Source organism: Eschrichtius robustus, chromosome 1 (assembly GCF_028021215.1).
Source record: "Eschrichtius robustus isolate mEscRob2 chromosome 1, mEscRob2.pri, whole genome shotgun sequence".
In the NCBI taxonomy this organism is placed as follows: domain Eukaryota; kingdom Metazoa; phylum Chordata; class Mammalia; order Artiodactyla; family Eschrichtiidae; genus Eschrichtius; species Eschrichtius robustus.
This window is the reverse complement of record NC_090824.1, coordinates 170,328,684-170,343,521: the sequence shown is the minus strand read 5'-3', so window position 1 is coordinate 170,343,521 and position 14,838 is coordinate 170,328,684. Positions and strand designations below refer to the sequence as shown.

Genomic DNA, 14,838 nt, shown 5'->3' with positions numbered 1-14,838 from the left:
AAAATGGGGATAATGACAGTACTTACTTCACAGCGTTTCTAAGAAGATTAAACGGGTCAATTCCAGGAAAGCACATAAGGGCCAGTAGGTGTCTGTAATTGTTATTCACTACTATAACTACTACTTGTTTTTGCTATTATGTATCCTACAGAAATTCTCATACATGTGTACAGAGAGGACGAATAAGGATGATCACTGCAATGTTGTTTATAATATCCCCCAGAAAAACCCCAAAAGCCTGGAGGCAAATCAAATAACATTAAGTCAATGCTGTAAACCAAATATGTTGCTTCAATACAATAGCTTTAAACTGTTCCAAAAGAATGAGGTAGATCTCTTGTGTACTTGCATAGAAAGCTTTCCCAGATGTATTGTTAGGCTAAGAAAAGCTAGGTGCAGAAAAACATGTTTGGCACAATCCCATTTATGTAAAAAATAACCCCCTAAACTCTCCATGTAAGTGTGCCGATATGTTTGTGAAACAGGACACACAGATAGTAATGTGTGGACAGTGGTGGCGTCTGGGGGGAAGGTTAAGTTGAGGATGGGATGAGGGGAGGAAGGAGATTTGGGGTTTTCCCTCTTTATACATCTGCACTGTTTGAATCTTTATGACGGGAGAATATTTATAATACATGTGTAACTTTATAAAATAAGGAAAAAATACTGCATACAATCCTTATGAGTTGAACTAAGCACAGGTTATCAGGGTGGGGAGACGGGGAAAGTGACGGGCGCGGGAACCAGGGCTGTGAGGCCTGGTAGCAGGCAGCCGGGCAGGGACGGAACCCGTCCACCTCCTTAGCCGGTGCTGGCATTCCAGACCAGCAGCAATATCCACCTTCCTGAGGACTCACAAAGAATCCACTGACCTAAATGTCAGGGGAAAGATTAGGTAAGTTATGGGCCAGCCACTAAATGATGCACTGAGCAGTCATTAAAAATTGCACCACAGGGACTTCCCTGGTGGTCCAGTGGGTAAGACTCTGCACTCCCAATGCAGGGGGCCCAGGTTCGATCCCTGGTCAGGGAACTAGATCCTGCATGCACGCTGTGACTAAGAGTTCACATGCCACAAGTAAAGATCCCGTGCGCCGCAACCAAGACCTGGCACAGCCTAAATAAATAAATAAATATTTTTAAAAAACTGCACCACAGAACAGTTATAGACCTGGGAGGTACAGGTGCAAAACTGTACAACCCTATTTGCCTAAGACATTTGTGTGTGTGCATCCATATATACAGACATATACGTGCACACGAACACACACTCTCACACAGTTAAAAAAATAAATAAAAATGAAAAGAAACGGTCCAAAATGTTAACAGTGATTATCTTTGGGTGGAAGAATTATAAATGATTTTTTAAGTTTTCTTTGTTCTTTTCCATATTTTCCAAACTTTCTATACAGTGTATTCTTTCTGTATTATACAAAGAAAAATCAAGTAATGACAATTTCACATCCAGGCTGTGCCACTCTCTGTGCAACCCTGGGTCATGAAGCCCCTTCTCTCCGGTGCTGGTTTTTTTGCTGGGTGTCCGCTTGACAGTTTTCTACTCTCCTCCCGGCTCCGGTAGGCTGTGTGAGGCATCCAAGGAAAGCTCTCCGCTCCTGAGGCTCTTAGACTCCAGAGCTTCGGGCTGCCTTCATTCTTGCATGGATAAGCCTTTGAAGTGAAGCCCCGGCCCAGAGGCCTGAGAAGAAGGGAGGGTCCGAAGGTACAGCCGAGCCCTCCGCCTCGCTGGGAGGGTGCAGGTACCTTCCCAGGGCACCCCTGTGTCTCAGCCTTCCCTCTGCCTGGACTGCACCCTCTGCCTTACCAGTTAGAAGACCCCGACTCCAGCTCCCCGGCCAGCCCCGCTGCCACCTGCTCTCCGCAGCCTTTCCCGACGTGGACACTGGAATCGAAGGCGCCCGTGTGGAAAGCCTTGCTCTGACCTGGACTGAGCCTTAGTGAGTTCCTCAGCTGCTCGGTGCCTCAGTCTGCTCCTCTGTGTAACGGGGTTAATAGGGCTCTGGGGTGATGATCAGAGCAGTGCTTGGTGAACAGGAAGAGCAGCGCAGGGGCTGGCCAGTGGCAGTGGTGATGGGGGTCCTGGAACCCAGTGGCCAAGTGACCCCCTTCTAATGAAACACAGTCACCAGGTGCTTCTGGGAGGTGGTGTGGGAGCAGAGGGCGGGGCCGGGGCCTGAGCAAACAAAAAGAACAAAGACGCTGACCACAAGAGGCTGCGGTCTGGTGGGGAGACAGACACCCTCGCAGGCCGTGGCCCTGGAGCCTGGGAGCCAGAGCTCAGCCCTGCTGGGCAGCAGACAGGTCAGGAAACAGCACTTCAGCTCATCCTGAAGAGGAGCAGGTTCTCCAGGTGGACCACATGGGAACGGGTGCCCAGGTTAAAAAGCTGCCCCAAAATAGCAGGTGCAAAAGAAAGAAAAGGCATATGGATCATTTCCAGCACAGCTGAGGTCCGGACCGGCCGGAGCATCTGGCAACTGTGAGGGGTTCTGGGTGGAGGACGGAGAGGCAGGGACAGGGGGACAGCTCGCTCCCCAAGGGCTGAGCCTGTCAGGCTTTGCTGTGGAGGAGCCTCTGTGGGTTTCAAAGCAGGGAAACGACAGCACGAGGTGGGGAATAGCCTAGAGAGCAGTGAGGCAGTAACCCAGGCACTGTCAGAGGCAGGGAAAGGGCTGCAGGCGAGACCAGGAGGCAGAGAGAAGGAGCTGCAGCCAGCAGACGGGCACCAGCGGAGGAGGGAAACTCAGCGATGCCCCGGTTTCTGGCTTGGAGGACAGGGTGAGGACGGGTGAGCAGGGGAACAGCCTCGCCTCCTCCAGGCCAGGGGACCCCAGGCCCTTATCTGATGAGCAGGCCAGCCTGCCCTCCCCCTCGCCCCCTCCTGCCCAGACTGTCCACCCCGGGGAGTCTGACAAAGACCCCGGGTTGGGCTGGGGCCTTTCGGGGGCAACAAGGTTCTGGTCGAGTAAACACAGGAGGTCATCTCTGAGAACCACTGCACAAACAAAAAGGGGAGGTCTGGACATCGAGGTCCCTTTCGAGCAGCCGACCGAGACGCTGGACACAGTTTATCCACCCCCATGGTGGATGGGCCGTTTCTTCCCACTGAGAACACAGTCACCCAACAAGGACTCTGTAAGTGACAGATGCTGGCCAGCGGTAGGAATTTATGAGGCCCCAGGAAGGGTTAGGAAGCTGAAGCCCACGGCCCCTTTCTGGCTGGATCGTGCCCCACGGTGGCCCATGGCTGTCCAGCCCTGTGGAGCGCAGCTGGTTTGTGCCCAAGCGGCCAAGGGGGAGACAATGAGACTGTTTCTTCCTCTCCACGGTGCCACCGACTTGACACTGAGGGCATTGATGGGCTGGTTACCATGGGAACTCGAGCTGCTGATCCCATCCCATCCTGTGGAGCGTGAGGCTCCCTCCCGACAGCTGACGGCTATTCATCCCCGTTCTGCACAGCACTGGACCGAGAGCCTTGTGCCTGCTGCCGGGTCTTCAAAATCCTCCAAGAGCAGAGGCACCGGACCTCAGGAAGACCCAGGACTCAGCAGGATGATGCGACCCTTGGGATCTGAAGCATCTATGGCGGGCTCCAGGGCACGGCTGGGCCGCAGTGTGTAGCCGACCAGACCTAGGAGCAAACTAGAGCATCACGGGCCGGCTTCTCCCCATGCATCCGCGCAGAGGCGGGAGGGGCCGGCTGAGCGCAACTCTGAGAAGCAAGGGATTAAGATAAAAGGTGTGGGTGGAGATGGTTCGGTCCAGACGCCGAGAGGAGCCTGACCTTGCTCGGTCACAATGCTCACATCCTGCCCTCCACTGAAAGGCTCTCACAGGGCAGGGGCCACCTTTTCCTTATCTCTGAGGGCCCAGCACCCGCGCACGAACACATAACAAACACTGGCTGAATAAATGAGGGTGTGTCTGCTGGGCCCAGGCTGCCCTGGGAAGACAGCTCTGCCATCAGAGAAACGGCAGAACCGGACCTGATCTAAGAGGGCAGCCAGACGGCCGATGTGGACTGAGGCACCACAAAGTCCAGAGCCCAAGGGCAGAAACACACAAGCCAGCAGACAGGGTCAGGATGATGGAAGCTTGGGAGCCCAGAGGGCACATCTGCAGAGCTGGGGAAGTCAGGTCCGGCCACAGACGGCCAGGAAGGATGAGGCGCTGACCAGGTGGGCGGGGGAAAGCCATCGTAGGCAGAAAGAACAGCACAAGGAAGCTGAAAGGGAAGCAAGTGCACGAAGTGAAGGGATCAGCGGGGCCGGAGCTGAAGGCAGCGGACTGGGCCTGCACAGCATGGACGGGTGAGAGGTCCAGGCCTGTGCCGGGCGGTGGTGGGGAGAAGCCGGGGGGACCTAAGAACCATCCAGGAGGCCAAAGAGACAAGCTTGGTTATGGACAGGACAGGAGGCGCAGGAGCAGGGGAGCAGTGGTGACTTCCAGGCCTTGAGCTTCAGGGGGACGGTGGTCCCTCCCGTGGACGGGGACACACAGAGAGAAGGAGGTTCGCAGCAACAGAGGCTCGTCCCGTGGAGAACATGCAGACCTTGAGGGACTGCATGTGGCATCCTAGGGAGGGGTTGGTTTTTTTCCCTCCACGTGGAGAACTGTGAGTCTCAATGCTGATGAGAAGGAGCCAGCGCAGGCTACTCAGGATGGAACCCGCCACCTCCAGCACCCTGTGTGCACATAAGCAGGTGGCAGGAAGGAGGGACGGCGGCTGGCGGGTTTGTCCGCTGCTCACCCTTGTTTGAGACACAGAGGTGAGGCTCCTCTGCCAGAGGGGAGGACGGGGCAGGCGAGCCGAATGGGAGGGCTTTGGGCCCTGGCCTGTCAGTCACCAGTTTGTAACCTGCAGCAAGTCACACTTAACCGGACTTGAGGTCTCTTCATAGTGAAACAGGCCCTGTGACACCTGCCTGCAGGTCGGTATGAGGCTCCGTGGGCGACAGCACCCCCAGGGAATTGCCCGCCAGGCGCAAGCACACGCCAGGGCCTCCGGTCAGTGCGAGGCCACACCACAGTCCAAGCTGGAAAGGAGACGGCGCTCACAAGCGCAGCTCAGAAGGCCTCCCCAGGCAGGGTGCCGGGAGGAGCAGGGGGAGGGTGTCAGCGCCTGGCTGGGCTGGGTTAGACCAGAGGAACTACTTTTTAGAGGCAAGATCTGTACAGAGACCCAGAGACCCCGAGGATCCCGGAGTATTCCCCAGGATGTGGACAGTCCTGCAAAGCCCAAGACCAGGGAGGGGGCCCCAGACAGTCCTCAGGCTCTGTCACCCCATCAACAGCTGTGTTTCTCATTTGCACCCTTGGTTTCTGCCTAGAGAAGCTCAAACCCTCCCAAGGGACCAGACAGCCAAGCCAGCCACCCCAGCCTGGTTCTGAGTCCCCCTCGGACGCTGCCCTTGGGAGCTTTCCCGGCTCCATGTGCTGCAACTCAGCCTGGCACACCTCTCTCCACTGCCGCCCCATCAAATAAAACCCCATCCACTTTGATCCATTACCATCCGAATAAAGATAGCAAGTGGGAAGGTGTGATACTACACACAAGCTTCACAATCCCAATTTTGTTTGTACCCCCGACCCCAGCTCACACCAGAACCTCTCCCTTGCCATTCGCAGGCCAGCCACCAGCATGGCTCCTGGTTCAGAGCATAAAAGACAGCCTCCAGCCGAAAATCAATACCAGAGAACTACGCTGCAGGTGACTGGGGAAGCTGCAGGGCTTCCCCTTGCCCCTCCCAAGCCCCCAACACTCCCTGGAGCAAGTTCTGGCCCATTATTTTAACACCCGGCTAAAGCTTCAGCTTGTTTTCAGTTGTAAGAACAAGCCGTCCGCAGCATGACAATTTTCCTGTTGACAAGTGAATGACAAAGGCCCACCTGAAATTCTGAGCCAGGTATGCTCCACTCAGCAGCTATTTTAAGTAAAACTATTTAAGGCAAGTTCAAAATCATTGAAGGCTCTTAGATCTTTTAGGGCCCTGGCAGCCAGCCTACCGTTTTATGTTCAGACTCAGAACCAACAAATTAGCTCAATTCCCCAGGCAAAGCAGAAACGTAAGGGCAAGCGTGGTGCCTCAGTGCCACCTTTAAGGTAAACATCACTTCTACGAGCTGCAGACGTTGAGCTGCTGTGATTTGGTTTGTGCAAATGGCTTGCTTCCTTTCTTTTCATGTGAATACACAACTTGTCTTTTCTCGGAGTCAGCAATGTCAAAGGTAACGATGTAGGTTTGAGGCCACCTCTGCCACAAACTGACCTGAGGGAGAAAGAAGCCTGGCAGAGGGAGAAGGCAGTGGCCAGCAGCAGGGGTCCTGGGCTCTGGGTCCAGCTCTTTCCCAACGGCCTCGTGAGCTGCAGCCAGGCATTGTTTCCCTAGGTCACCATTTCCTTGACAAGTGGATCAGCCCAGCCTGGGGAGTGTAAAGCAGGGGCTTCTCATGCTGGGTCCACAGCTACCTGTATGCCCACAGGTGGCCCAGAAACACAGTGGTATGTGTGTATGATGTGCATTTTTCTTTTCTTTTCCCCCCCTTTAACATTTCATGTGTATCTGTGTATGTGCACATGTGTAGGTGTACGTGTATACCCATAAAAATATGCACGTGTGTATATGCATGTACATATGGATGTCTGTATACAAGTGTATATATATATTTTATTTTATTTTATTTATTTATTTATTATGGCTGTGCTGGGTCTTCTTTGCTATGTGCGGGCCCTCCCCAGTTGCAGCGAGCGGGGGCCACTCCTCGCTGCAGTGTGCGGGCCTCTCACCACAGCGGCCTCTCCTGTTACGGAGCGCAGGCTCCAGGCACGCGGGCCCCAGCAGTTGTGGCTTGCAGGCTCCAGAGCGCAGGCTCAGCAGCCGTGACCCTCAGGCCCAGTTGCTCCACGGCATGTGGGATCCCCCCGGACCAGGGCTCAAACCCTTGTCCCTCACATTGGCAGACAGATTTTTAACCACTGTGCCACCAGGGAAGCCCCTACAAGTGTATATATTACTATATATGATATATTTTGACACAAAGAAAAGTGCAATACACTTAAACATGATTTTATATATAACATATATATTACATATATGTCTACAAAGTGCATTAGGAATTAGAACACTGCAGATGAAATTTGAAATTCTACTACTAACTAGAATTTGCTGCGGATCCTTCCAGCCCAAGCTTCTATACTTTTACTACATGTGTAAACATTCATAAATATTACAGAATGGCTCAGTGTTTTTTCAGATTTACATAAATACTATTACATTGTGCATCGGCAACTTGCCTCTTTCACTCAACATTATTTCTGACATTTATCTATGTAGAAATGAGTGAGCTAGGCATGTATCTAAGTATTGTTGAGTACCCCATGGTGTGGCTATTTCGATATGTCTCTCCATTATTCTGCTGATGGATATTTAGGTTGTGTTTCCCTTCGTTTAAAAATGCCCCTGTGTTCATTCCGGTACAAGTCTCCCAGTGCACCTGTGCAAGAGTTTCTCATGACAAAGCTGAGATGTGGACTTGCTGATGTGACCTGACCCCAGATTGCTCTCCAAGTAGTTGTCCCCATTTCCACTCTGTCAGCAGCATCTGAAAGTCCCAGCTCCTCTACAGCCTTGGCAACACTTGATACTAACACATTCCCAGTCTGCCAATCCGATAGGTGTGAAATGGGATTATTGCCTGAAGGTGCATTGCTCCAACAGCTCCCAGGGAGGCTGGGCATCTTTTCTCATCGGGGTTTCCTTTTCATTCAATTCCCTATTCATATGCCTCCCCATTTTTCTACCTGGCATTTATCCTTTTTCTTATTGATTTATAACTTTTTAAATAATCTACGCATTAATCTGTTATATGTTATAAATACTTTTCCTACTCTCTTATTTGCTTTTCAACTGTTATGATGCCTTTATTATACAGAACTTTTAATGGATCAATCTCTTCCCTTTTTTATTTGATCTTTTTGCGTCTTGTTTAAGAAATCTTTTCCTTTCTCAACCCTCCTACGCTGTTGGTGGGAATGTAAATTGGTACAGCCAGTATGGAGAACAGTATGGAGGTTCCTCAAAAAACTAAAAATAGAACTACCATATGATCCAGCAATCCCACTCCTGGGCATTCATCTGGACAAAACTCTAATTCAAAAAGATACATGCACTCCTATATTCGTAGCAGCACTATTCACAATAGCCAAGACACAGAAACAACCTAAATGTCCATCAACAAAAGAATGGATAAAGAAGATGTGGTACATACATACTATGGAATATTACTCAGCCATAAAACAAGAATGAAGTAATGCTGTTTGCAGCAACAGGGATGGACCTAGAGATTATCATACTAAGTGAAGTAAGTCAGAAAGAGAAAGACAAATACCATACGATATCACTTATATGTGGAATCTAAAATATGACACAAATGAACTTATCTATGAAACAGAAACAGACTCACAGACATAGAAAACAGACTGGTGGTTGCCAAGGGGGCGGGAGGTGGGGGAGGGATGGATTGGGAGTTTGGGGTTAGCAGAGGCAAACTATTATATATAGGATGGATAAACAACAAGGTCCTGCTGTATAGCACAGGGAACTATAACCAATCTCCTGGGACAAACCATAATGGAAAAGAATATGAAAAAGAATATATGTATATGTATAAGTGAATCACTCTGCTGTAGAGCAGAAATTAACACAACACTGTAAATCAACTATAATTCGGTAAAATAAGTTTAAAAAAAAAGGAATCCTTTCCTTTCCCTATGTCATAAAGGCCTTCCATGGCAGTTACACATTCAGGCTCTCATTCCATCTGGCGTTTGTTGTTACGGAGTGTGAGGTGAGGGTCTGGCTGCCCTTCCCTGTGGAGAGTCAGCCCTCTCAGCACCGTTTACTGAACTGTCCAGACTTCCCATCCACATGAGCCTCTTCTGCTCACATACAAGCTCCCCCATATGCCTGGGTTGGAGTCAACTCCACCGATGGACCAGACCATCACTGGGCCAAGGCGGAGCTGCCGTGATCACCAAGGCTTATGGTGGCAGAGACGCTGCCCATCTTCCTTCTCAGAGTCGTCTCTGGTATTCCAAGACCCTACTCTTCCTTTGTGTGATTTCGTACTCCATACCAAAACCTATCGGCACTTAGGTTGCTTCCATGTCCTGGCTATTGTAAACAGAGCTGCAGTGAACATTGTGGTACGTGACTCTTTTTGAATTATGGTTTTCTCAGGGTATACGCCCAGTAGTGGGATTGCTGGGTCATAACGTAGTTCTATTTTTAGTTTTTTAAGGAACCTCCATACTGTTCTCCATAGTGGCTGTATCAATTTACATTCCCACCAACAGTGCAAGAGGGTTCCCTTTTCTCCACACCCTCTCCAGCATTTATTGTTTGCAGATTTTTTGATGATGGCCATTCTGACTGGTGTGAGGTGATACCTAATTGTAGTTTTGATTTGCATTTCTCTAATGATTAGGGATGTTGAGCATCCTTTCATGTGTTTGTTGGCAATCTGTATATCTTCAGATGAATGGATAAAGAAGATGTGGCACATATATACAATGGAATATTACTCAGCCATAAAAAGAAACGAAATTGAGTTATTTGTAGTGAGGTGGATGGACCTAGAATCTGTCATACATAGTGAAATAAGTCAGAAAGAGAAAAACAAATACCATATGCTAACACATATATACGGAATCCAGAAAAGAAGATGGTTCTGATGAACCTAGAGACAGGACAGGAACAAAGATGCAGACATAGAAAATGGACTGGAGGACACGGGGAGGGGGAAGGGTAAGCTGGGATGAAGTGAGAGAGTGGCATGGACATATATACACTACCAAATGTAAAACAGATAGCTAGTGGGAAGCAGCCGCATAGCACCGGGAGATCAGCTCGGTGCTTTGTGACCATCTAGAGGGGTGGGATAGGGAGGGTGGGAGGGAGACGCAAGAGGGAGGAGATATGGGGATATATGTATATGTATAGCTGATTCACTTCGTTACAAAGCAGAAACTAACACACCATTGTAAAGCAACTATACTCCAATAAAGATGTTAAAAAAAGTTTTTTTAATTAAAAACAATACTTTGTTAAAAGAAAAAAGTAATACCACATGGTTTGAACAGTAAATGCCAATATGTCAAATTCCACTATTAAAAGATAAAAATTCCCAAATTGTCAAAATTTAAAAAAAATTTTAATTAAAAAAATATACTTTGTTAAAAAAAAAAGAATATCACATGGTTTGAACAGTAAATGCCAGTATGTCAAATTCCACTATTAAAAGATAAAAATTCCCAAACTGTCAAAATTAAAAATAAATAAATCGCTCATACCTGGCTTAAAAAAAAAACCAAAACCTATCAGTACCACAACTAGACGACATTGAATTTACACGTTAATTCAGGGGACCTGTGACAGTCAGCCCTCCCATCAGGAACATAATCTGTCTCTCCATCATTCAGGCCTTCTTTCTCCCAATGCTTCTTTAAATGTTTTGTAATCTTCTCCACGGAAGTCTCGCGCTTCTCTAAGATTTATTCCTAAGTCTCTAACAGTGCCTATGCTGCAGGGAATTATAATTCCTCTCATCTTTGCAGCTGTGGCCACTGTCGGGCAGCTCCTGTTGATCAAGCACCCACTCAACTCTCTCATTAGTTGGTCTCCAGGTTCTCTCGGATTATCCTTGTGGCTAATTTTGTCATCTGTCAAGAGTGACATTTGACTCTTCCCAATCTTTATTCCTTTTTTTGTAAATTGTGTTGCATTATCTGGGGCCCCCAGGGCCAAAAGAGGCTCATTTGTCTTGTTCCTGATGATGCATATTTTTAAATGGAGCGGATCCAGAGCCTTTATCAGATTCTGAAGGGGACCCACGATTCAAGAAAGATGAAAAACCACTGGTCTAATTTACCTTTGCACCACATAAAATAAACAGAATCAGGTTATCAGTTGTATGAGAGAAAGAAAGTAAAGCAATCAAGCCAGAACTTGAGCGCAGCAAAGACCCAGGAGAAAAACAGTCAGGGCAGGTACCGGGCATAACACTAACTGCCCATGAAGGGTTTGGGGAAAGAGTCACCCAAAGGAGACCTGGGACCAGAGAACGTAGCAGGAGATGAAGTGGACGAATCACAACTGTTGGAGGGGACACACTCTTGTTGTGTGAACACAAACAGCTTCCAGCCTGCGCTTCACCGCAGTTCATTCACCCGTAAATCAAAGCTAATAATATCTACATCTTATTTATGAGTCACAAATTCTCCTGGCTGAAAAAGGCAAATAAGGTTTTTAAAGAGTTCTTACTGAATAGGTAGAAGGTGGAGTGCTCCAGGCCTTTTCCACATTAGCAATGCACTTGGGGGAGGTGGGCAGGAAAGCAGGTTTGGGAATAAAGAATAACAGGCCTTCCTTGAGTAACTGCACATGCGGGCGTGCACGCACACGCACACACACACACACACACACACACACAGTCACCTGACACAGCTCGTATTCCAAACCAACCAGCCCCTCGGTTTGAGAGCGCCTCCAGCGGCAGCCCCCGAAGCACGCCCACCAGGCTGAGCGACCACGCTGTGTGCAGTCCACCCTGGCTGCCCTGGACCAAGTGGGGAGACCCTGAGACGCTCCCCCAGAAGGTCCCAGGTGTAGGGGTGCACACCCTGAGCAAACTTCTCTCCCACAGGCAAAGTGAGGACAGCAAACTTCATGCACAAGCAACTCAGTGAGTCAGAAAGAAGTTGTTTCAAAGATCGGGAGCGGCCAGGGGACTGGCATTTCTGATCCCCGAGGACAGAAGTCATGAGGGGGAGTCACCATGCCTCTCTTGGGCAACGTCCAGGAGCTCTCCACTCAACTTCAGTTCCCCTCTGCTCATTTAATTATAAGAGCCAGAAACCCAGGCACTTTGTAATTTACCATGCCATTTAAAAGTCACTTTTAGCGGAAGACAAATTGCTGGGCCATCTGGGCAGAGCAGCCAAGTGTACCAGGAGCTGGGGCCCTAAGCCAACAGTGTAAGCAAGGCACCGGATGGACCCTGAGGAGCCCCTTCTTCAGTCTGGACAATGAACCAGGGAGATTTAGGAACCACAGGGAGAATTGAAGCCAGTGCTACCCAAAGGCAAATCTTAAATCACAGGATGTTTGGAGAGACTTGAGCGGTCAAAATACAACAACAAAAAAAGATATACAAGGATGTGATGGGTTGTTTCAGACACACTCTAACCTGCGATGTGAAGTACAGTTGAAACGGGTAGAACCCACTTTTCCCGAAGGTGGCACATCTCACATTAACAGCATCCGGACTAGACTCAGGATGCAAAGAGATGTCATTTACATCAGGGCCGCACCACACTTTGCTAGCTTCTGTCACGGATAACGATGAAACTAAATTTAACGCTGCTTGGCAGTAGGGCTTGAGTTATGAGCGCGCGAGTCTCTGTCACTCCATTTGATCCTCTAAGTGTGTAGTTTGTAGGAGATTTGTTCACCGTACGGAGAGGTCCACTGGTGGGACCGCACATTTGAGCCTGCTGCGGCCCCTCCACCCGCCATAAATCAGGATCAACCCGCCCCACTGCCACCCCGCAGGATTGGAGCAGGAAAAAGGGACCTGCCACCAAGGTCCTTTGGAGTTATGCAGCCTCTGTGCCCGGAGCTTGTCCCCTCTTGCTAACTGACAGCAGTCCTGAGAGCGAGGCCGCGGGAGAACGCCTGGCTCCCCGGCCAGGGTCAGGCCCGGCAGGTGCTCTGCGGCCAGAAAACACGGGATCGTCTCAACCACTGCACACGTACGCACTGTCACTGCCCGGACAGATGGAGAAGACGGGAAGTGACTTGCCTAAGTTCACACATGTGGTCCGCAGAGAACTACCATCAGAACCCCGCGCGGAGGCCCAGAAACAAAGCCAACTCCCTCCACCCCCGCCGTCGCCGCCAGAAGCCTGGAGGGGTTTCAAACGCGGGACAGCCGCCTCCGACCCTCGGCGCGACTGCCCGGTCCCGCGCCACCCGGAACGCCTCCCCGACGACGGCTCCCGGGCACAGGCACCAGCCGCCCTCCCTCCGGGAGTCGCGGACACTTAGGGAGCGCACGTCACCCCCGGAGCCGCCTGCCCCTCCGGCGCGCGCACACAATCCTGAGCCCCGCGCGGCCCGTCGAGGTCAGAGGGCCCGGCGCGGAGGGGCCGGGGTCGGCGGCGGGACGAGCTCGGGGGACACGGAAGACGGCTCCCGCCACAGGCTCCCCTCCCGTGCGGCTGGGCAGGTGCCCGCGCCCGGGTCGCTGTCCCCGTCGCGCCGGGCCTGCCCCGGCGTCCCCGCCGAGGGCCCCGCGCGCCGCGCTCCCAGGCGACTCCCTGCAGGGCGGCCCCTCGCGCCGCGCCCGCCGGAGGCCGGGAAAGTTTCGGGCGCGCGGGGCCGGCCGCACTCACCTGGCCCAAGTTGAGGTAGCCGTGCGCCGCGGCCACGCGGTCCGCCGCGGCCGGGCCGCCCAGCACTTGCACCGCCCAGTGGTTGGTGTAGACGGGGCGCGGCGGCGGCGGCGCGGAGCAGGCGGCGGGCAGCGCGAGCAGCAGCAGCCAGCGCCAGGGGCGCGGCGCGAGCGGCCGGAGCCCGGGCCCGCCGGCGCCCCCCGTGTCCGTGTCGGTGTCCGCGTCCCAGGCGGCGGCGGGGGCCCGGGGCGGCGGCCGGGGCCCTGGCGCGGGCGGCGCGCGCGGAGGCATGGCAACGGCAGGCTCGCTCGGCGCCCGAGCGGCGAGTGCGCCGGGGGGTGGGGTGCCGCCTTTTAAAGCCGCTCCGCGCCGGGGAAGCGCCGCCGCCGCCGCTGCGGGCGGGAGCGAAGGAGGAGGGGACGGCCGCCGCGCGTTCCCGCCCGCGCGGCCCGGCGGCGCCCTGGCCCGCGCTCGGCAGCCCGCACCCGACCTTCGCGCGCCCGGGGCGAAGCGCCCCCCTGGAACTTCCCGCAGACTTCGGGGGCCCTCGGGACACGCGTTCCACTGGCGTCCGGGAGGGCCCGGGTCGTCTCAGGTGAGTCCCGTTCCCAGCCTGGCGGGCTGGGGGCCGGCGCCCCCCTCCGGTCGGGCAGCCTGGGGGCCTCATTTGCCTGATGGTGTTTTGACCTGCGTGCGAGGCCTTGCTCTTGCTCGTCCCTGCGTGAGACAAGCGGCTCACCCTAGGTCCTGGGTTCTGGGGGAAGAAGCCACAAGGAAAGACAGGTCAGGGCCCGTTCAGAACTAGGCCTGATGGAAGGGGCTTGGTGAGGGGGGCAAAGACGTTTGGCAGATTAGCTGGCTTCGGGAGGAACCTCGGGGGACAGCCCCCAGGTTGCAGCCCATTGGGGGGTAGACGGTGCTCTGGATCCCGAGCTGTCCAGTTCCTAGCTGTGTGATCCTGGGCAAGCTGCTGTCCTTTCTGAGCACAGGGCTCCACCTGTGATTGCGGGTGACAGTAGTTATGTACCCCGTGGGGCTGTTTAGGGCATGACATGAGCTCTGGCCTTGCAATCGGCTGTTGGTAAGTGTTTATATGAGCGCAGGGCCTGCCGCATGGTAGGTGATCACTAGCTGTGTAGACTCTTAAAAGCTCCCGCTGACCTGGGACCAGTCAGTGGGAAAGTTAAGTGGAATCATCTTGGCCCCTGCTGCCTGGAGCAGCCTAGAATCCAACAGAGACTTATTTGGTGCACCTGGAGAGCTGTAGAAACGTTCACACCTGCAACAGGTGAATGGCAGGGTCTCTTTTCCTATTCCTCCCAAGGGGTGTTGGTCCCAACTGGCCACATGTGGAAAGCAAGCCT

The 14,838-nt window shown here is 52.4% G+C and overlaps 1 protein-coding gene and 1 non-coding gene across 5 annotated transcripts in view; one reads left to right on the top strand and one right to left on the bottom strand.

Annotated features, from left to right (window-relative positions):
- PCSK6 (proprotein convertase subtilisin/kexin type 6) overlaps positions 1-13,765 on the bottom strand; it is a 191,320-nt gene extending 177,555 nt beyond the window's left edge. For all 4 annotated transcript variants that reach the window (XM_068559294.1, XM_068559315.1, XM_068559309.1 and 1 more), the window contains exon 1: positions 13,475-13,765. In XM_068559294.1, the coding sequence (XP_068415395.1) occupies positions 13,475-13,765 (291 nt within the window). The remainder of the gene's footprint in view (positions 1-13,474) is intronic.
- On the top strand, positions 961-1,033 carry TRNAG-CCC (transfer RNA glycine (anticodon CCC)). The gene has a single exon. It is a non-coding gene; the product is annotated as a tRNA-Gly (tRNA).
- Positions 13,766-14,838: the final 1,073 nt, after the last annotated feature.